This window comes from Diadema antillarum, unplaced genomic scaffold, assembly GCF_040938485.1.
Source record: "Diadema antillarum isolate AM-2024a unplaced genomic scaffold, OU_Dant_1.0 seq00001508_RagTag, whole genome shotgun sequence".
NCBI lineage: Eukaryota > Metazoa > Echinodermata > Echinoidea > Diadematoida > Diadematidae > Diadema > Diadema antillarum.
In genome coordinates this window covers 462,418-485,028 of record NW_027272242.1, presented here as the reverse complement: position 1 = coordinate 485,028, position 22,611 = coordinate 462,418, and the positions used below count along the sequence as shown (strand labels likewise).

Sequence of the window (22,611 nt, the reverse complement as noted above, 5' to 3'; positions counted from 1 at the left end):
CAGTGTACGGCGGCGGCGGGTTAACGTTTTGGAGTGGAGAGCGGAGCGATCGTCCACGATCGCCGATGCAATGTCAATGGTGCAGTTCAGTTTATACGACAGTGCGCATGCGTGTGAAATTCCCATCTCCCCTCGTACAAGACTGTCACATTTTAAGTCGATGAATATTATTTAAATTTGTAAATTTACAGTTTTCTGTCAAATTGCATTTTTTTTATCCTCAATAAATAAAATATTGCAACTTTTTATATTTTATTATAGGCCATGACATTTGATTATATATACGTATCATAACAGCATATCGATCTCTCAAAGTTCGTCTGTGAAACATTCACAAACCAAGCAACGGGGGACGCGAGAGATGATACAACCATGAACAATTATTTATCATTAAATACGACGAGAATCATCCTTTTATGATGGAATCATTAAGTTATGCAGCTATTAAGACTTCTAGTCAAGTAAGAGAGGCGGTAAGTTTCCAAAGCAATCAAGGAAGAAGTGAAGAGGCAATGATTAAGAGTCCTGTTTGTGTTGCTCGCAAGTATATCGCGAGACCTGAAAAAGTAACGTTATGCTTATCGCCGAAGCGAAAGAGATGCGCGAGCGAGCGAGGCGCTAGGCGAGGCGAGGTATGTGCGCCGGTATTCTTTTTAAATTTTATACAATTTAACTTATAGGGTCTACCTTAGGCCTTTAAATACGAGGATTAGGCCTAACGTTAGATGCAGGATGAGATGAGGGCTAGGGCCATACTGGTAAAGTGGTATGCGTCTACTGGTGGAGGTTTACTGTTCAAAATGCTACAAATACTTAGTAATTAATACTGTTTGTGAGCGAGGGAGATGGTAAATGATCATGATGAGTCGAGTGTGTTGGTACAAACTACATTTAGAAGAATAGGGTAGAATCTACATTTTTTTTTTTTTTTTGCATCGAGATGAGACACACTATTCAACTCGGCTTTGCCTCATTGAAATAATTATAATAAAGCATGAAATAGAGGCTAGAGTGCGCACTATCTTTGACCTAATCTTGTTCCACTGCGACAGTCAAGACCATACGTTACGTCGCAATAACATTGTCACTGGTTTACTACAACACTTCAAAACAACCCATTTTGGACAGAATGGCAATCATTTTTATTATGATGAAGCCAGCCTTTCATTTAATCATTGTCAATGAAAGGCGAACGAGTGGCATGCACAGACTCAGTCAGTCTAACGTTAGTGCCAAACCAATTGGTTGAAGTTGTCGACAGTAATGAGTGACTGAATGCGTGCTTATAACTGATTGAGTGCGTGTGGCAAAGGTTTGTTTATCGCGACATCAGGTGTGTGCAATGGATCGTAAACTATCCCTATTTACTATGACGAGTTGATCATGAGTTTAACACTAGAGTCAGTGGATATTTTGTTGATGCCATGTCAGCTGTGTGCTATCCAGTATTCACATAGATCTACTCAAAGTTGTACAGCTCAACAGTGACAGCATGCCATGGTACGTCTGCATGTCACATGATGAGCAATCAACCAATTGGATAGCTAGAATCTTTTATGGTATTGTATAATAGTAAACGTTAATGTGTAGGCCTACATAGGTTTCAACAGCGGTGGTGTGGATTTGACATTAGCACTGGGCTTCAACTGTAGTGGTGTAAATTTGAAATGGGTTAGCTTTTGATTCGGGTACAACTGCTGGGTGACACAAATCTAAGTAGATTAATCACAATAAAAGTTGTAGAACTTGTTTGACTTCCAAACTTTCCAAATAGGGTCTGCTTAGTGCCATTCACACAAACCTGAATTAAAATTGCTTAATTGACATTAATACTTTGTTTTGATTACATGAAATTGAACTTTGAGTCTTGCATCGCATTGCAAAACCAGTTAGGTCTAGATTTGTGTGTGTGATTACAAAATTGTATGTTGGCACGAAGAAGTTTCAATTATCGCGATCTGCATCATGATGCAAAATGCAATCCCACATGATTCCTTTTTTCTTTTGTGGGAAACATCACAGTGTTTTGCTGAGAGCAGTGTGTGTTAATGGTATGCAAAGATAAACTCTTGATAGAAAGGTTTTTTTATACTACAATGCAACGCACCACATTAGGTCCACATACTTTGAAGCTTGGGGTCAAGTTTTAGTCACTGCTGATGTTATTATTGAAACTCACAATGTTCTGTGCAGCGTGTGTGAACAGTGGCAAATAAACTCAAGTTTTGCATCATGATGCAAAAACCATTAATTCCTGCGTATGAATGCAGCTTTAGTCACATTTTTTTATATATAATAGTAGCATACTGAATTGCCTGGACAACCTGCTCTGGATGAATAATTGCAGTCACTGTGGATAGGCAAGTTAGGTCATTGCTAATTAATGTACATATGCATTTTAGTATCTATGTAGATATCTCAATTTCTGCACGACGAAATAGCACCAACAGCTAATAAAATACTGAATAGCTTTTCCTGCTCACTCACGTAAATTTGAACCAAACCAGTTTTCAGGAAACATTGATATTAATGTCAGCTTTCATGTCATTGCTCACAACAACTCACTCTTTGCAAAATTCAGTATATGCTGCCTACACAATCTGAAACTAAAGTATAGTCAAATAAGAGGGTATGGTATTTCTCAAATTACCCAGGAGCTAAAAATCGATACAGATACAATGTAAGTATGGGAAGTTGAAAGATGCCAGTGGAGAAATGAAATTCCTGGAGCATGCACAATTCTATGCATTATGTGTGCATGAATACTTATTTGCTCTTGCAGTTGCTATGAGCCATCTTCAACAGCACTTGCTACTTGTGAGTGAAAAATGAAGGGGGATAATGATAAGCACATCATACATACATGGATCACTGCATGTGTGTAAAGGGATCTGTGCTATGCTAGTACATTATATAGTGTTTGTCTGTGTAGTGCAATCTATACACAAACATTATGCTTACAGCTGTAGATGCAGTTTATTACAGTGGGTTTCAAGTACTGTTACCAGTAATGTTGGAGACTGTACATCCTTACACATCCAGAAAGTACCACAGTTATTCTTGTTGTCTGTTTTACTGCATTATAAATCAAACATTGTCAGTACTCGTATGACATCAAGTAAGATCAAAGTGACTGCTGCCATCCAGGATAGATTTGGAAGATATACATGTATGTTGTAGGTTGTGTGACATGGTGTTGGTAGTGTAGGGGAAGAGCGAAGAGAGAGTGACAATAGTATAGTTTGTGTAGTGCCCCTCTTATATCATCACTGTCAAGTATTGATGTTAGCTAAAATATAGTTTAGTGACTTTCATAATGACAAAAGGGTGAGCTTTTTCTTGATTGTATTCACACTCTAGGAGGAACAGAAGTCTGAGCAGAGGAAGAAGAATCTGCTCATTCTTGTTCTGCATCACTTGTTGGAAGAAGGCTACTCTGAATCTGCAAAGGCGCTGGAGGCCGAGAGCAACTTGTGTTTTAACAAGTTTGAAGTTTGTGACAATGTTGATCTGGAGACAATTCTCATGGTAAGGATTTGCAAGATTTTTATTTTTCATTTTTTATTTTTTTATTTTTAGATGTATGAAATATATGAGAAGAGTTCCTCTTCAAAAGGTACTAAATCCAATTTTGATGGTACTAAGGCAAAACCCCCAGATTTTTATTCCGCATGATTCTAAGGGTTTTCATGCAATGACTTTATGTCCCATACGAGTAACCTATAATGCGAGAAAGGAATGTTCGTTAGAAAAAATCTATGTGTTTGCAGGGATTTTTTAATTTAAAAGAATTAATCATTTGTGAGACCTTGTAAGTTTAGCACCTTTCAGAACAAAAATCGTAGCAGGGTGATGTACAACGCATAAATGTTTTAGTGACTAGTTTCTGTGACTTCACATGTCATGTATTTTTATGAGATGATTTGTTGTCTCTACACATTCTCATGTTTCCTCCATTTCTCCAAAGAATTTGTATGCATAGAAATAAAACATTTCACACCACATAATCAAGTAATATGCGGGTCATGTGAGAAGCTTTACAGCTAGGTGGGGTAGCCATTCTGGCCTTTGAGGTTATAGCGCAGTCAGGCATGCGCATGGTTTTCTGATTGGCTCCAGCTGGATTTAAACACCTCTTGGAATAAAGCAGAAGTAAATTTACACCTTTTTGAACAAAACTTATTTTCCATTGCCTGATTTCTCCATTTTCTCACAAGAAGTTCAACTCTTTTAAGAGTTTACTGTGTGGCTTTACTGAAAATGTGTCTGTGAAAAAGTCCATTTTTATGAAATTTGGATTTATCACCTTTTGGAAAAGAACTCTAAATTGTCGATGGCCTATGATTTGGAATCATGGAATCAGAAATGATACACTCAGCCAAAAAAGAAAATAAACACTTATTCCAGTTCATATTTCTCATAGGAGAATAACATGGAAATTAATGTTCAGAAACTGCTATGGCTGGGAATATCCGAGTAGAGTGAGATATGAGGTTGTGCTGGAGGAATGAGCTCAAATGTCGATGCTGTTGAATTATAGAAAAGCATCTTGTATGTTGTAGGATGTGTTATCCAACTCAATACTCAAGGAATCAGCCTTGATGGTAATCTCACTATGGTTGACAAATGTTGATTTGTGGCGTGATATGTAATTATGAGCGTAGTAGTTGAGACAGACTGAGAAAAGGTACCTTACTGGTCCTCAAACTGTTTTTCTTGTGTTTGTTTCCTTCCTATTTTCAGGAATATGAGAGTTATTATTACGTCAAATTCCAGAAATATCCCAAGGTGACCAAAAAATTATCAGCAGAAGGTGAGTACAGGTAGTAGTGTCATTTGCAATTCATGTGAATGGAATGTACAATTTCCCCTCATCTCAAAATTTTTGCTGAGGGCTTTTAGTCAATTTCCCTGACATATTTGTTAGTCAGTACGTTCTATTGCATGCCTTATGTATCCAATGAAATTTTCTCTCCTTAAAAGTTGCACTAGTAGTCATTATCTGAAATAAATGCTCGAATATAATGCTCTGAACAGAAGATATTTATTCTACCTTTGACTTTTCATGCAAATTGACAATCTATTTGCTTAATTGACTTGAAACTAACAATGCAACGTAATGAGTTTCTGGGATATCTTGAGATAAGAAATGACACACACGCACACACACACAGTGGCACACAACTTATATCTCTGAGCATTACTCCACATATGCATGCTTATCCTGCATTTGGGAATCTAGTGATTTACCCTTTTTTCATTTTTTCCCTTTTTCAACAGCTGTCAATCACAAGAATGCCAAGAATAAGAGGTGAGTAATATCATCCAACTATTGCCTGTAAATCAAACCAGTAATATATACTTAAGGAGCATTTAGTGCAAAGAAAAAAATGATGTTTGAAATGTAGGTGGTGAAAATATTCTGCAGGGATGTCAGACAAATGTGACTTTGATATAAAAGTAGAAATATCGACTTACATGTGTTCTGATTTGCTGCGCTCATTAAAGGATATCGATGGAATTTATACCCATGAATTGCAGTACATACAATGTATATTTTTCATTGAATGATTGGAGTAGAATAAAATTTCTAAGATCTGTGGAAGGTTTTGTGTCTTGTGTCATCATGTACTGAAAATAGCTATTATCAGTTATATTATGTATATGATATACTGTATAATATATATATTTTTGATTTTAGAAACATAGCACATGCTGACAGAGTGAATATTTATGACTGCAAATATGATAAGACTATAATATATCTCTCAGCCTTTTTTTTTTTTTTTTTGTATTTTTGGGTGTTTTTTTTTTTTTGTATTTTTGGGTGTTTTTTTTTTTTTTTTGGGGGGGGGTATTTCTTTTCTTAATGACCATTATTTAAGTAAGTTTTATTTAAAACTATACAGGTATTTATTATGAGATTAGCTGTATTTTGATAATGCAATGCCAATATTACATTATTCCATCTTGTATCATGTAACTGCAGTAATTCCAGGTCAAGCAGCACTCCGACATTACCCAGAATACCTCACGCCCCCGACTACTCGGGGAGCTCCTCAGCAAACACTGGTGGGCGGAGGAGACCCAACTCAAGCTCCGTAGCCCAGCGGAGGCAGTCTGGCAATGGGAGCAGGAAGAGCACAGAGGGCAACAAGCAGGTCAGGACCCTTCGCTCAGGATACATAAGTTTGTCAAAGACGATACTGTCATGGTGTAGGGCTCGAGTATGCCTCCCCTGCAACAATACCAGGGGCGGATCCAGGAATTCTGTAAAGGGGGGGGGGGGGTGGGGGGAGGTGGAGGGACTTATATTTCTTGTGCCACTTCCGGGTTTTATTTCATTTTTTCTTTTTATTTCTTTTATTTTTAACGAAAAATAAAGGGGGAGGCTTGCTTCGGATGCGCCCCCCTCTGGATCCGCCACTGAATACAGATTCTCAGACTTTTCAGTCTCATTTCTATCCAGTGCGCTCTGTGTGGATTTATGATTCTTTGTTTACCTTCAGTCTCGTTTGACATCCACGCCTCATATGCATCCCATGTGCATTCTGTTTCAGCCAGTAATGATTCATATGCTAAATGATTATGCCTTCGATTTTTTTTTTGGGGGGGGGTGGGGTATAGGTTCTATGCATTTTTAAACACAGACATATCCAGCTTCTTCCAATTTGGTTTTATCAGCCATGCCAAAGAGATGAGCAGATTTACTTGAGATTGTGCTCAAGTGAAAGAAAGTCAATCTCCTTCCATACTGCATGATGAAACTGATTGAGGATAATTTGATGCACAATTTGTGTGCGCGGTATGCCTCTTAGAAGGTGGCCCCAACATTAGAGATGACACAAAAATAGAGATACCAGGTAGATTCATCAATTACGCTGACTACAATTACCAGCTAGTAGCTTTCTTCTTGTATGAAAATTGCACTGATATGATACTCTAAAGCTATACAGTGCATATTCAAAATACAACTTTTTTCTTTTTTTTGGGGGGGAGGGGGGTAAAATCTTCATGCTACTGCAGGCATGTATGTACTTTACGCAGATTTGACATCCCACTCACATCCAAATTTTAAGTGCTCATTTCAAATCAATGTAATTAACCCTAGCATTAACTAGAATTAACTAAACTTAGAATTAACCCTAACTAACCCTAGCATCAACTACCAGGGGTGGATCCAGGGGGGGGGGGGGGGGGGGGGGGGGGGGGGAGAGAGGGGGGGACTAATATTTCTCGTGCCACTTCCGTTTTTTATGCCTCCGCCACGAAGTGGTGCCGGAGGCATTATGTTTTCGGGTTGTCCGTCCGTCCGTCCGTCCGTCTTTCCGTCCGTCCGTCCGTCTTTCCGTCCGTCCGTCCGTCCTTCCGTCCGTCCGTAATGAATTTTGTGGACAGGGTAACTACCAAAACCTTTTGAGGTATCCTAATGAAACTTGGCATGTATGTGTATTAGGGGGTGAAGTTGTGCCTATCAACTTTTGGGTGCACATGCTCAAGGTCAAAGGTCAAAAGGTCAAGGTCAAATGCTTAAAATTTTACTATTTCCCCCATATCTATGCAATGCCTGAAGATATTTTCTTGAAACTTAGTGTATACATGTACTACCCAATTAAGATTCTCTGGTGAAAGTTTGGGGTCATGAGGTCAAAAGGTCAGAGGTCAAAAGGTCAAGCAAAATGTTAAAATTTCACTTTTTTCTCTGTATCTTGGAAATTGTTCAAGGTATCTTCATGGAACATAGTATATATGCATCTACTGACTGGCAGTGGTTATCTAGGGAATTTAGGGTTCATGGGGTCAAAGGTCAGGGGTCAAAGGTCAAGGGCAATACTTCAAAATTTTACTATTTTCCTTATATTTATGCAATGCCAGCAGGATTTTTTTTTTAAACTCAATGTATGCATGTATAACCCAATAGAGATTCTCTGGGATTTTTTTTTTTTGCCAAGAACGTCAAAGGTCAAAAGGTCAAAGATCAAGTGAAAGTGCTGAACTTACTTCTTTCTCCATATCTCGGAAGTGGCTCAAGTTATCTTGAAACCTAGTACATGCTGAATTTATGTATGTTCTGCCTGACAGTGATTCTCTTATAAATCAAAGGCCAGATGAAAATGATAACAATTTACTGTTCAATACAGAAATTGCGCTTTTTCTCCATACCTTGAAAATTACTCAGTGCATAAACTTATGAAATGGTCAATGTCAAGTTAAAGTTCTTAAATCCCCAAATACATGCTCTCCTATTCATCCAATTAAACATAGGTCAAGGAAGGTAAACATTCAATACATTTGTGACAATCATGTCATTTTAATATTTTGCCAATTTTGTGAAAATGTAATCACACATTGTCCACATGTACTATAGACCTATTAGGAGAATCATGCATTATGGCGGAGGCATACCAGTCGCCATAGCGACATTTCTAGTTTTTTATGCCTCCGCAACGAAGTGGCCGGAGGCATTATGTTTTCGGGTCGTCCGTCTGTCCGTCCGTCCGTCCGTCCGTCTGGTTTTGTTTTTGTCGATATCTTAAGAACCGTGTGGTGGTTTTATATCAAACTTGGTATGAGGGTATATCCTTGGGGGATAATACTTTGTGTGGATTTTAGGGTCACAGGGTCAAAGGTCAAAGGTCGCAGGTTATTTTATGAAAAAAAAATTGAAATTTCATGTTTTTCTCCATATCTCGCAAATGGTTCAAGGTATCTTCATGGAACTTTATAGTATATATGCTTGTACCGATGGGCAGTGATTATCTAGGGAAGTTGGGGGTCATGGGTCAAAGGTCATGGGGTCAAAGGTCAAGGTCAACTCCTCAAAATGTCACTACTTTCCTGAAAATGCAATATGCTGGAAGGTTTTTTCTTAAAACTTGATGTATGGCATGTATTACCCCATATATATTTTTGAGGAAGTTTCTTGCCAAAAGGTCAAAGGTCAAAAGGTAAAAGGTCAAGTGAAAGTGCTAAATTGCACTTTTTCCTCCATATCTCAAAAGTAACTCAAGGTATCATCATGAAACTTACATATTTATGCATGTTCAGCCTAACAGTGATTCTCTTTGGAACTGTGAGGTCAAAGGTCAAAGGCCAGGTTTAGATAATGCTATTTTCCCATTTGATACTGAAATTATACTTTTTCTCAATACCTTGAAAATTACTCAATGCATAAACTTATAAAAGGGTCAAAAGTCAAGTAAAAATCATCAGTTCCCCAAATACCTGCACTCTGACATTTTAATCATTCATCCAATTGAACCTAGTTCTAGGAAAGTGAACATTCAGCACATTTGTGTCAAACCTGTCATTTTAATATTTTGCCAATTGTGTGAAACTGTCATCACACATTGTCAAGACATTGTACTATAGACCTATTAGGAGAACCATGCATTATGGCGGAGGCATATCAGTAGCTGTAGCGATATATCTAGTTTTTTCATTTTTTCTTTTTATTTCTTTTGTTTTTAATGAAAAATAAAGGGGGAGGCTTGCGCGGGATGCGCCCCCCTCTGGATCCGCCACTGAATACAGATTCTCAGACTTTTCAGTCTCATTTCTATCCAGTGCGCTCTGTGTGGATTTATGATTCTTTGTTTACCTTCAGTCTCGTTTGACATCCACGCCTCATATGCATCCCATGTGCATTCTGTTTCAGCCAGTAATGATTCATATGCTAAATGATCATGCCTTCGATTTTTTTTTTTGGGGGGGGTGGGGTATAGGTTCTATGCATTTTTAAACACAGACATATCCAGCTTCTTCCAATTTGGTTTTATCAGCCATGCCAAAGAGATGAGCAGATTTACTTGAGATTGTGCTCAAGTGAAAGAAAGTCAATCTCCTTCCATACTGCATGATGAAACTGATTGAGGATAATTTGATGCACAATTTGTGTGCGCGGTATGCCTCTTAGAAGGTGGCCCCAACATTAGAGATGACACAAAAATAGAGATACCAGGTAGATTCATCAATTATGCTGACTACAATTACCAGCTAGTAGCTTTCTTCTTGTATGAAAATTGCACTGATATGATACTCTAAAGCTATACAGTGCATATTCAAAATACAACTTTTTTTTTTTTTTTTGGGGGGGGGGGGTAAAATCTTCATGCTACTGCAGGCATGTATGTACTTTACGCAGATTTGACATCCCACTCACATCCAAATTTTAAGTGCTCATTTCAAATCAATGTAATTATAGTTTATTTCCATTAAACAAAAGATAATGCAAAGTATACATTTGTCAATTCATATTGTTTTACAATTTGAGCAAAAGTACAAATTAGAAAGTATAGTGCAATATATAGGTAGAGATAATTATGTAATGAGAAAACAATGCACACTTAGAAATGGGCAATTTAGGTTGAATGAGGACACACTGAGTCTACAATGCATTTTATCCTATCATCAATACTGCCATAGGACTTAAAAAAGTGACATGTTCAAACTTACATATTTACATGATATATGTATTGTATATGTATATGTTTATTTTTCTACCATGGTAGTTTGGCTATTCACTTGCCAAAGTCGTGTCTAAAATCCTTTTTCTCCATGATCTCATAATCAGACACCCCAGGTTAATGGTCACACAGACCCTCTGTCAGACTTGACCGTCTCTGGTTCTATGGTCAACAAGAGCCAGGACGGTGGTGCCACGGGGGGCAAACTGCCCCCAAAGCGTGGCCCGATCATCGACATGCGGGCCATGCTGAATAACGCCATCAAGGGAGCCACACAGGAGTACATGGGTGACCAAGACCCATCAGTAAGTTGACATACTCTTATTTCTTGTAATCTATTCTGAATCTCTCATTTTTTTTTTTTTTTTTTTTTTTTTTTGGGGGGGGGGGGGGTTGTCACTATGAATGTGCCTGTTTTGATTAGATCCACTTAGTACATCAATCGTTTAGCCATTGTGCTCCTCCGGATTAACATCACATATTATAAGCAAACAAAACAATATCAGCACTCAAAGTGTGCCACATTTTTGACAATATTGTTTTCACAGGTCACTAGTACATTACAGATATGAACTACTTTTCAGGGCATTGTTGATAGTAGTCCATATCTTTTCTTCGCGCTAGCCTATCCACACACTATAACATTGTCAAAAATAGTAGTCATGTGTGCTCCCACAGACATTTGCACTGTGATTGCATCGGACATTGGAAGCCAATGTCTAACAGTACATTACATCCGTACTGCTACAAACCAACAGAGGGTGGTTTAGTGCTATTTGATAGTTTAAATACTCTTGGGCTGGAGGCAATTGTTAACTTCATGCCTCCAACTTCAAACAGTGTGAATTGAGGATTCATCACATGAGGTATATAATACCCATTGATTACTAGTATTCCAGTTTTTCCTTGTAAGTTTGTGAGAAACTTCAGTAGTTCTTTGGTTGTTTGTATCTAGGCAAGTCTTATTCAAATGTTTGTCAGCAATAAAAATGCACAGAAGAAACTTATGACCTGGGGGTTATAGGGGTCAAGAATCCCCTCACCTTGTGTTGATGTTTTACTGTCTATTTCACTTTCAGGTTTCACGTGCAATCAACACTCGTAGTCAAGATATCTCTCTCCCTTCTTTTGACTAAACATCACATTTAGTCATCTTTGTATGCCATGATGTAAACCCTCTGTGTGCCACATTATTCTGAGACTGCAATGCATGAGCGCTTTTGGAAACAATTCTGTTTTTAAAGCCATGTATCTTTTTATAGCAGCATTTATGCTAGAAATACAATAATGTATAATTGTAAAGAAAATTGCAAACTTTGCTGTTATGTAAATTCATGACAAAGCTATGGCTATCTTTTTTGCAAATGGCCAGTATTCAAAACAATTTTGTATATGCATAGTTGTGCGATTGATCAAAATATGTGAAGTTGGCACGCCGCCGACTGAGTTGGGTCTGCAAACATGGCACACAAAGAGTTCAAGGAGTACATGCCTTGAAATCTTGTAATCTTTTTGGTTCGTTCTTCTGTATTATGAGACTTGATTGTGTGTACACCCTGTGATGCTTGCTCTGTGAGAAACATGTATTTTCATACTTGCCATCTTTGGTTGATGTACACAGGATAGATTACTAAAACCTCTCGGAGGCTATGCTGGGTACTCATTAGAGTGGCGAGAGCTGGCACAAAGCATCAGCAAAGACATCTACCTACACAACCCGGACGTCAGGTGGGATGACATCATAGGACTTGATGCTGCCAAACGACTTGTCAAGGAGGCTGTAGTTTATCCAATTAAGGTATGCTGTGCATGGATAGCACAATTAATGCTGTCATTGATATTGTGCATAAAAGATGTGGCAAAGAAAAAATTCAAATAATTTGACTTTTCTAAGCCTGTCAATTGTAAATATCGGACTAATGGTATACAGTAAGTAATAGTATTGTCTCCTACATTGAGTAATTTCAACTATGCACTGGTCAGTGTACTTCACACAGGATGCAACATATATGCCAGAATGCCAACAATGACAATAACAATGTTTTCAGATTCTCTTTCAAATTTGAGTTTGGAGTTGATGAGTGCAGCTCCCTCAGTCACTTCAAAAAAACAACAACAAAACAAAACAATAAAAACAATTGAAAAAAAAACAACATTTGTAGTGATTTGTCTGTTAATGTTCTCAGTCATCCAAGTAAAGTATCACATGAACAATATCGGTAAATCTAGTCAACTGGACTTACTTGTAATTTGGAGTAGCGACGTTTCGCGTCCACTCCGGGACGCTTCATCAGGGGGGCGTTTCATCAACGAGTTCGTCGGAGTTTTCACCGACGAATTTGCTATCAGCCAATCTGACGCAAGGATTTATACTGACAACTGTCAAAAGCTACTGAAATCCTTGGTCTGATTGGCTGATAGCAAATTTGTCGGTGAAAACTCCGACGAACTCGTTGATGAAACGCCCCCCTGGCCGACTGATCTTTGGCGGCAATTGGTTGTTGACCCGTAACAGGGTCGGAGAATTTCGTAAAGCGCCGAGGAATCATCCGAACCGCCGGGTTGTAGGCTCCGGCTAGGTTGTGTCTTAGATCGCGTAGGCACGGTGGTTCGAGAGGGGAGTCAAAGATTCCATCTACGTTGAAAGGGAGGAGCCATCCCTGGGGGGCGTTTCATCAACGAGTTCGTCGGAGGTTTTCACCGACAAATTTGCAATCAGCCAATCAGACGCAAGGATTTCAGTAGCTTTTCAAATTTGTCGGTGAAAACCTCCGACGAACTCGTTGATGAAACACCCCCCTGAACCGAGGAGGGGGCCTGAGACACGACCTAGCCGGAGCCTACAACCCGGCGGTTCAGAAGATTCCTCGGCGCTTTCCGAAATTCTCCGACCCTGTTACGGGTCAACAACCAATTGCCGCCAAAGATCAGTCGGCCTGATGAAGCGTCCCGGAGTGGACGCGAAACGTTGCTACTCCAAATTACAAGTAAGTCCAGTTGACTAGATTTACCGATATTGTTCATTTGTAGTGATTAATTGATGATAGAAACTGTTCTGGCCAGCTTTCATTTTTGACGCAAAACACCTGGTTGGCAGTGTCTTCTGTGGCAGAAAAATGATAAAATCAGTAGTTTGACTGAGCAAGGCAATGTGATGTAATGTTTGGTATCATACATTATGACTTCCCTGTGATCCTACACAGTATCCACAGCTGTTCACAGGCATCTTGTCGCCGTGGAAGGGCCTCCTACTCTACGGTCCACCGGGCACGGGGAAGACCCTCCTCGCCAAGGCCGTGGCCACCGAGTGCAACACCACCTTCTTCAACATCTCGGCATCCAGCATAGTCAGCAAGTGGAGGGGGGATTCTGAGAAGCTTGTTAGGGTAAGGGATGGATCTGTTCAAAAGTTTTAGGAGGAATTGGGGGGGGGGGGGTCTCATAAGGCAAGAGCCCCATTGTGTGAAAAGGTTTGCTGAAAATTGCACAAGAATATCAAATGTGAAGTCATGAATGGTGGATATTGACTGGATTAAGGCCAAGATGTTTTATTTACTTCTGCATATTATGCCAAGGCTACCATTTTCATTTTCATAAAGCAAAGATATATGTCCTTAGAAATTACATAAAGCCATATGATGGTGCTTCAATTTGTATATTGATGTCTGATACCCTGCATGTTAAAGTTTGTATGATTCATCAACCATGTTTTGTTAAGTCTTATCTATAGCCAAGAAATCAGTTCACTAACCATGAAAAATAACTTAATAGGTTAGAGCTGCTTGTTTATTTATTCATTCATTCTTCTCTTTGATTTTTCTCTGTGAAATTTTATCATTTTAACTCATGCACATATAGGAATGCACCATCAAGCTTCTGATGTAGTGTGTAATGAGAAAAGTAAATGGAAATGTTTGGTAATGGACTATAGGAAGAACAGTGATGCATATGTAGATGTTGTATTCATTGTACGCATTGTTTTTTTCTAGAATTGTATTTACAACAGTCTAGTTTAGATTGATGTACAGACAGCAAGTAGACTCGTGACAATCAGCATATTTATAACATCATGAAGTAATATTTGTGATGTGGTAATGTTTTGAATAACAGGTATTATTTGAGCTTGCCAGATTCCATGCACCATCCACCATCTTCCTTGATGAGATCGAGTCTGTGATGGGACAGAGGGGCATGATGGGAGGAGGAAAGTGAGTTTGCCGACAAAATATGTCTTTTTCACCGTTATCATGTAGAATTTATGTTGTGTATGATTTCAGGAGTCATTATGTTTCCAGCATTTCTGTGTTAGTATAATCTTGTGTTGATATTCATACTCTTTCTCCCATCCTGTTTTTAGTGAATTCTGATGAGTTTTAGGAATGTCCTTGTGTGAGTCAAATGACAACATGAAAAGCTGAACGAAAGATGACCCTTTTGACAGTGGCGCCAGTTATCACTTTACATTGATGACCTGAAATGTCACTAATGTTTTGAAGTTTCAAAAGAAGTTGTGAACGTGAAAAGACATATTATGCCATCAGCTGAATTTTTAGACTGTCCTTAACATTTATTGCGCATTAAACTATGTGGATAGCTTTTGGCTATGACTTGCACACAAGACAGCATTGCATGTATGTCATGAGTGCTTCCTCACAGTAACACTGCATCACAAAGGGTGTCGATGACTAATTGACACTTATTTGCCACCCGTGACTAGTGGGCGACATTGAGGGTGGAGTTTTGCACACTTGCCATCAGTATGAGTGTTTTGCTTCCATTTCAGAGGGCTTTACTTTGCTCTATGTGAAAGGTGAAATGTGATCATTAAATGTAATTAGACTCTCCTACCCATGTAAAGGGACATCACCTTCTACATTCTCCCTACCAGATACAGTATGCTACTTCTTGTGCAAAGGGAAAGGTGAAAGTTTCCACTTGCAAAATTCAAGGTGAAAATGGTTGACATGTAACTTTCCCCCTAAAAAAAAAATGAATAAAAACAAACAGTTAAGAAAATGGAGAAGAGAGGTTTGGTTGATATTAACAAAAAAATAAAGTTAGAAGGGAAGAGCAACATGACAGCAATTTGACATTTTCAAGAGTATGAATCATGTGTTTTGTAGTATGTAGAGTTTTACAGATTTCCTCTCCCTTTTGGTCATTCTTTGCAGTGAACATGAGGGAAGCAGGAGAATGAAGACCGAGCTTCTCGTCCAGATGGATGGACTTGCTAAGACGGACGACTTGGTCTTCTTGCTGGCAGCTTCCAATCTTCCATGGTGAGCTTTCTGCCCTCGCCTTATGTTGTGTTGTAGGCATCTCCTTAGTGCACCTAAATGACGTGCTAAATTTGAGCACAGGTCACGAAATGTAGTCCTACTGTTTGTTAAGCAGCAGGTTACAGGTTCAAATCCCAGGCTGGTTCTTTCCAATCACCTGGCCTATTGTTATACAGATTGATCAGTGCAATCTTACTTATGATGTGGAGTAGACTACTCAGTATAGGGCAGCTTACCAGCATGTCCTACTTGCATTTGTAGCAAGAGTTTGTGTGCGTGTAGCCAGAGTTCACGCAAGTAAGAAGTGTAACAGACGAGACAAAGATGAATACTGCAATTATTGCCCACTGTTTTACATACAAAATCCTATTGACTTTTGTCAACGGGCAATAAACAGTTCTTCTGCCTACAATATCATTATGCTTGTCAGAGTGGGGCAATAGAATGTAAAAATCATATTGCTCAGATGTCTGATACAGTTAAAAATTGAATTCATTGCCTCCACCAGGGAGCTGGATCATGCCATGCTGAGAAGGCTGGAGAAGAGGATACTGGTGGACCTGCCCACCCAGGCAGCAAGGAAGGCTATGATTGAGTACTACCTGCCCAAGACCCTCAACCCAGACTGTGCCTTATCAATAGAGACGAATATCAACTATGACTATCTCTCTGAGGTGAGGAGAAATCCATGAATGTTGGGAATGGGATTATTGAGGGCACTTTAGGGGTGGACTTAGCCGTAACAACACTTCCCAATAATTCATGAATGTGGACGGTAGATACTGTGGGATGAATACTTTCCATGTCCTCTTCTTTATCGTACTGTAGTCAACGTGCTTTCTTCAAGAAAAGCCATGTATATATTTCTATTTCATCTTTTCTGTATGGTCACCTCTGATGCCTGCCTTTCCTTTATCATTCAGTCCATCCTGATAAAAGATATCTCTTGTGCTTGGTTCCTCCCAAATTTCTTCTTTCTCTTTTTTTTTTTTTTTTTGGGGGGGGGGGGGTTGAGGATCAGCAGTGCAAAACAACATTTCCAACCCAAAACTTCTACAGGCATTTTGTTTTAATTGTGTGTTTTTGGTTTTGTTTTCTGGGTGTTTTGTTTTATTCTTTGTTTGTTTGTTTGTTTGTTTGTTTATTTGGTTTTGCTTGAGATGCTCTATTTTACATAAAACTTGCTCCTTTGTCCAGGTAACGGAGGGTTACTCTGGATCAGACTTGAGGCTTGTGTGCAAGGAGGCTGCCATGAGGCCAGTGAGGAAGATCTTTGACATACTTGAATCTACTTCATCAGGTGAGTAATCATTTTTTCCCTCCATACGTTTCAGGGCTGTGGTAGGGCTCTTTGCAGTATTTGACACTGATATTATGTAGATATTGGATATTAAAAGCGCCTGTGGAAAGGGTATGTGATCTGTCATACTCCACATTCTGTGCGAAGAGTTATGTCATTGCCAGTTCTAGCTGTTCTATTCTTCATTTGTGGCTGAAAACTGCTAATGTGACAAGGCATATGAGTTTGGTCAAACTTCTTTTTGATAAGTATAATCATGTCATAATGTTTGAGCTTTCTTTACAGTGAGTATTGGTGCAATACAACTTATACATATTTGAGTTGAACTTGTACATATTTGGTTGAGTTTATGCTTTCCCAGGCAGTGTTTGTTGCTTCAGTAAAGGTCTTGATGGGAAGTAGAGATCAATATCCAATACACCTTCAACCATAGTCATTTAAATCTTAAGCATGCGTGCCAGCAGCATTGATTTGAATGTTATGATAAGACTGATACTCTTGAGAATCTTTTGTTGCTCGTAATTTTTCAACAAATGTCAAATGAGCTGTCATTTTGCATGCAGATGTTTCGTGAATGTTTTTATGTTTTCATTATCATACAGCAAATTTATCAGAGAAAGGTACAAATTTTTGGCCATTTTTGCATTTCATCACTGCAGACCTGTATGATATCTAAAGATTAATAATTTCCATCTAACTGTATCATGAATGGGAAGTACGGGATCATTTTCTTACGTGTATCATGTGGATGAATTCATATGTGCTATTTTCTGGTTGACTTTCTTGTTTGAATTTATTACTCCATTGCTATGTCTCATTTGTGAGGGAGTCTATTGACAATTTGTTTTGGTTTACATCTGCAGTAAATAGATAACCTCAAATAGTGTGAAATTTGAATGAGCAGATAATCAATACCAAGTTGGCCACCTACACAGATACGAGTATGTTGGGCAATGTATAGCACAGTGACCAAACAAAGTTAAAATGCAGTCTTTGGTTTGTAAGGTCATGTAACATAGGCCAAATTTCAGTTCGGTTCAGTTTAGTTCAGTGACATTTATTTCCAGCACACAATACGCGAGTGCAACATACTTAGAAAGCAATAAAACTACTGCAGGTAAGCATATTGTAACAATGTGAGTGAGCTGGGTTCAAGGATAATGTATAATAGGGCAACCCTTGCTTGTTTGGAAGTTTGAATATATTTGGAAAATCAAAGGTGAAGTTCTGATATCTTAAGATTTCTGCAGTAATGTTAGAACATTTTGACAGCACAGCATAAAGTTTGCTGACTAGGCAACTTGATTTATCACTATAGGACAGATCTGGCTATGACAGGATCAAAAATACTAGTCAATCCCAAAATTTTACTGCTTATTCAATTACTCGAGTAATTTTCCGACTTGGTGTTGTGCAAGGTGTACTTTTGGGATGTAGGATTACCAGTTAATAAACTGTATACATGTGTGGCACAATGTTTTGATGATTAGTGCAGTATACACCAGTTAGGTCAGGAATAAGAGGCAATGAGTTAATCTCTTAGGCATATCAGTGAACATTAATCTCAAATTTGGCAACGCAGAAGTTTTCAAATCATCCAAGTAGTGTCGGTCTTATGTGGGATTTACTAGAGCAAAAATCCTCAGTGGCGGAGGGTATTGAAATGATTACGGTGCTGGGCCTTTTTGTGATTATGATATGCCTCTGGTGTCATATCTGTACAATTGCATTTGTATCTATAATCATATCTTCTATCAACTGCAAACCATCTTCATTATTGGCATCTTGTGGAGTATATGGCATGATTGCTCTTGGTTAATTTACATGAGGTTCACTAATGCAGAAATGTATACTCCTGTCACATGCTTTTATGTGCTTAGACATTAACAAGTTTTACTTTGCATGGCTCTACAATAGCAACAAACAAATCCACAGAGGGAGACCCTAACATTATTTGGCACAGTAAGTAAATGCACACATGACTGGCAATGTGTGCATGGCCCTGGACATGCATGTTAACACATAGTTGCAGTACGCGTGTCGACACTCACGTTCACTACACTAGTTGCATTCACTCTCAGCAAAGAGGCAGGTTTTTGCAACTTCTTTTTTTTTAGTAACCTCCTCAAAGTGTTTCTAGACCAGTTGCTCCTGTCTCATTTGAAAGTGAATATGTGATGATTTGCCTGTTGGTAGTGTTTGACCATTAGATCTGTCATCTCCTTCTTACAGATATTAATATCAGTCAAGAAAATCTGATTCTGTATTCCTGAACAAGAAAAAAAATATGAAAGAACCTTTTGCTGTGATGGCCAATCAATATCCCAAATACGATGTAATTCCTTTTACAGACTGAATTTATATGAAGCTTATAGAAATGCACATTGGAAATACTAGCCTGTTGAATAAGAATTGGCTGTGTAGGAGACACATCAATTATATCCCTTGTGTACTTTGGAGATGACCTTTGCAAATGTTAATACAATGAGCAGTAAGCTTAGCGAGAGGGGAAAAAAAGCTGGTAATTCTGTCGGCAAAGTGAAGACGATAAATGTTTTTCTAATTTCAAGAAAAGATGTGCATTTGTGTTATTTGTGAATTTCATGTAGAAGGAATTCATTCTAATCACTGGCTTTATAATCACATCTTTATAGTGGCTAGAAAGGGGAAAGTTTGTAAAAATCAGTGTTGTTAGCAATCATAGACAATGTGTTTTTAAGATGTGCAGTAAATGTACATTGCATTTTGATGGCACACGTATGCACTCAGCATCGCTATTCATTTCCATAGCATATCAGTCAGCTAGCAGCAGGCTTCTGCTTCTAAATCATCGCATCACGATGTACCCTCTCTCTCCAAACCAAACAGTCATGTAATATGCCAGTGACTCATCTACAAGTCCTTATCTAATATTTAGTAGGTACTATGTAATATCAATCTAACCAACAGTTTTGACAGTTCTCTAACCTGTTCAGCACTTAGATGTAGTTTGATATCCAGTGCAGTTTTATCTTACATTAACAATGTTTGCATTGTTGTAATACTTGCTCTCCTTCATTTGACAGTGAGGTTTGAAATATTTCATAATTAATTATTCTCTACATTAGCATTTAGAAAATGAGTCACTAAAAGTTCTTTAGGTCTTTACTTTGTGTCTATACTTAGATATTGTACCCAGTATGCAGACTCTATTGCAAAGAAGATTGTTGTCATATCACAAAGAGTTCGAATGGAAGATGCGATATTAATCATAGTGGTTAGAGCACAACATGAAGCACTGTCTCACCTACACTATGTCCACAAGTTATCCTACAACATTGTATGTATGAATGTATGTAACTTATTAACCCTACTTCAGTATCCATTATAGCATTACTTAGTTGTTAGTGCACATTATATTGTACAGAAGAAATTTGTATTATATCACAAAGAGTTTCATTGTCATGTGTGACATTATGATGGGTAGAGCACAACATGAGGTACTATTTCACCAACACCGTCAGCAAATCATCCTACTTATGTAACATAATCCTACTCCAGTATCCATTACAGCTTTCCTCAATTACTAGTTGGAATTAGTGCTACCAGCTTACATGCTCATCATCCTCACTACTCTCACATTCTTTCTCTTGTTCACTCACCCGCTCTTTGAACCACCATTTTAATATCTAACACTGATGAGGCTCAGAAGCAGATCAAAACGGTGTTATGTTTCTGAAAGAATTATCTGTCTATGCAAAGAGATAATCATTTCAATTATTCAACAGAGGCAGTGAAATGCTGGTATATTGTTATTTTTTCTTGGCCAACAGTAAGTTTTGCTTTATGAACTGACATTTCAAGAATATAAACTTTAAAAGCAGGATACAAAATAAGCTTGAAATCACCTATTTTTTCTTGATGAGTTGGTGCAATGAAGAGTCATGACATAGACTATCTCTGATTGGTTTCATGATAAATTATTTGAAGAGCAAGGACATGTGTAGGTGACGATCATAAAAGATTAGGATAAGATTAGGATATGATTTGGCTGAGATTTTTTTTTTCCAATATTAAAAAAGATGACATATCTGTATGCTGAAGTGAAACTACAGTATTAAGTATAGATCACCCATCTTTGTAACTGGAGGTTCCTGTGCACTTACCGCATCACTTAGGTTCTGAAAATGACTTTTAAGTATTTAGTAGATGTCCTACAGACAAGCAAGGATATTATACATGTGATAACTTTCTGTGACTTAACCAAGATAATTGCAGTGGTTGACTCTGTCATAACTCATTTTGGACATTTGTTTTCAAACTGTTATCCTTTCGTACTTCAAGTGCATGCATCTATGCTGACACTGTTGCATTAAAATTCTCAGAGTAGGTGTTCACACACATGCTTTAATTATTCACTTGACTCTTTCATACACTGTAAATCATCATCGAGCGTTGGATGAATACATGTATATCTTCACCAAAACATCAGCTGAACAGTAAGCATTGCTGATGTAAACAGCAGGTTTACAAGATTGGAAGTATTGACATTCACTTCTACTGCACGGCACTGCAGCATCTTACACACAATCACTTGAAAAAAATTGGTCTGAAGTCATCATCATCGTCATCTTCTTCTTCTAATCCATTAGATAGGTGTGAAAATTCGTGATGTGAATAATGACTCAGAGTGCTCGTTTGTGCAATCTGAAAAATCAACTTCATGTTTGTTTTTAAATGGTAAAAGGGTTGACCTTGATTTTGTAATATCTAAACAATAGCAGATGCACTGTGGCATAAGAAGAATTTCATTGCACACAAGACCTCAAACCCTATCTCAAAATCTTGCATTCACCAAAGTTTATTCTTTGAAGTCATGTGGCCAAAATGATTTATCCACAAGCTGATGACAATCTAATCAAAATGAGATTGTGAAAATGTAAAATGTAGGATTTTGAATATGACTCCAACCAATAATATTCCTATGCAGAAGCTTTACTTTCATCAACCCATTCTCATGAGAAATACAAACAAAATGAAAGAAGATTAATTGATTGTGATTAGCAACGATATAGTACCAACCTAAAGTATGTTGATATTTTGTGCAAATTTGTTAGTTACATCAACATCATAGTTGCTCATAAATTTTGTTCTCTTTTGATAACAAAACTTAGATGTATTTGTCTGAATCAAAATAGAAAAGAATATTGACACTTTAGAATTGAATGATGCAAATTACTTGTAAGTGGAAAGAAGAAAACAGGAGAAAGTAGAAGAGGCTAATGTTAGTATTCCAATTAAAAAAGAAGAAAAACTCTAGTATTTCATGCTAGCTGCAGTGCATCTTGATATTGGAGTTGAGTCACTTGGCCTGCTTTGAAAGTCCTTGTGGATTTCTGGATGAAGTGCAAAGCTCATTCTCCCCTGTTTTGATTTGCAGAAGACACCATGCCGGAGCTGAAGCTGGACCCCATCACCACGGATGACGTGGACTCCGCCCTGGCCCACACTAAGCCCTCGGCAAAACTCCTCAAGGACAAGTACCTCCAGTGGCAGAAGGAGTATGAGTCGGTGTAGCCAGACGTGG

At 38.2% G+C, this 22,611-nt stretch overlaps 1 protein-coding gene across 1 annotated transcript; it reads left to right on the top strand.

Annotated features, from left to right (window-relative positions):
* Positions 1 to 349: 349 nt before the first annotated feature.
* LOC139710209 (katanin p60 ATPase-containing subunit A-like 2) lies at positions 350 to 22,601 on the top strand. The gene is made up of 14 exons (XM_071622143.1): positions 350 to 473; positions 3,361 to 3,528; positions 4,744 to 4,813; positions 5,281 to 5,311; positions 5,990 to 6,161; positions 10,574 to 10,771; positions 12,088 to 12,264; positions 13,670 to 13,852; positions 14,577 to 14,674; positions 15,638 to 15,745; positions 16,254 to 16,419; positions 16,943 to 17,045; positions 18,963 to 19,007; positions 22,465 to 22,601. Exons 1-14 carry the CDS (start codon positions 417 to 419, stop codon positions 22,599 to 22,601), a joined length of 1,713 nt encoding a protein of 570 aa, XP_071478244.1. The 5' UTR covers positions 350 to 416.
* The last annotated feature ends 10 nt before the right edge of the window (positions 22,602 to 22,611 follow it).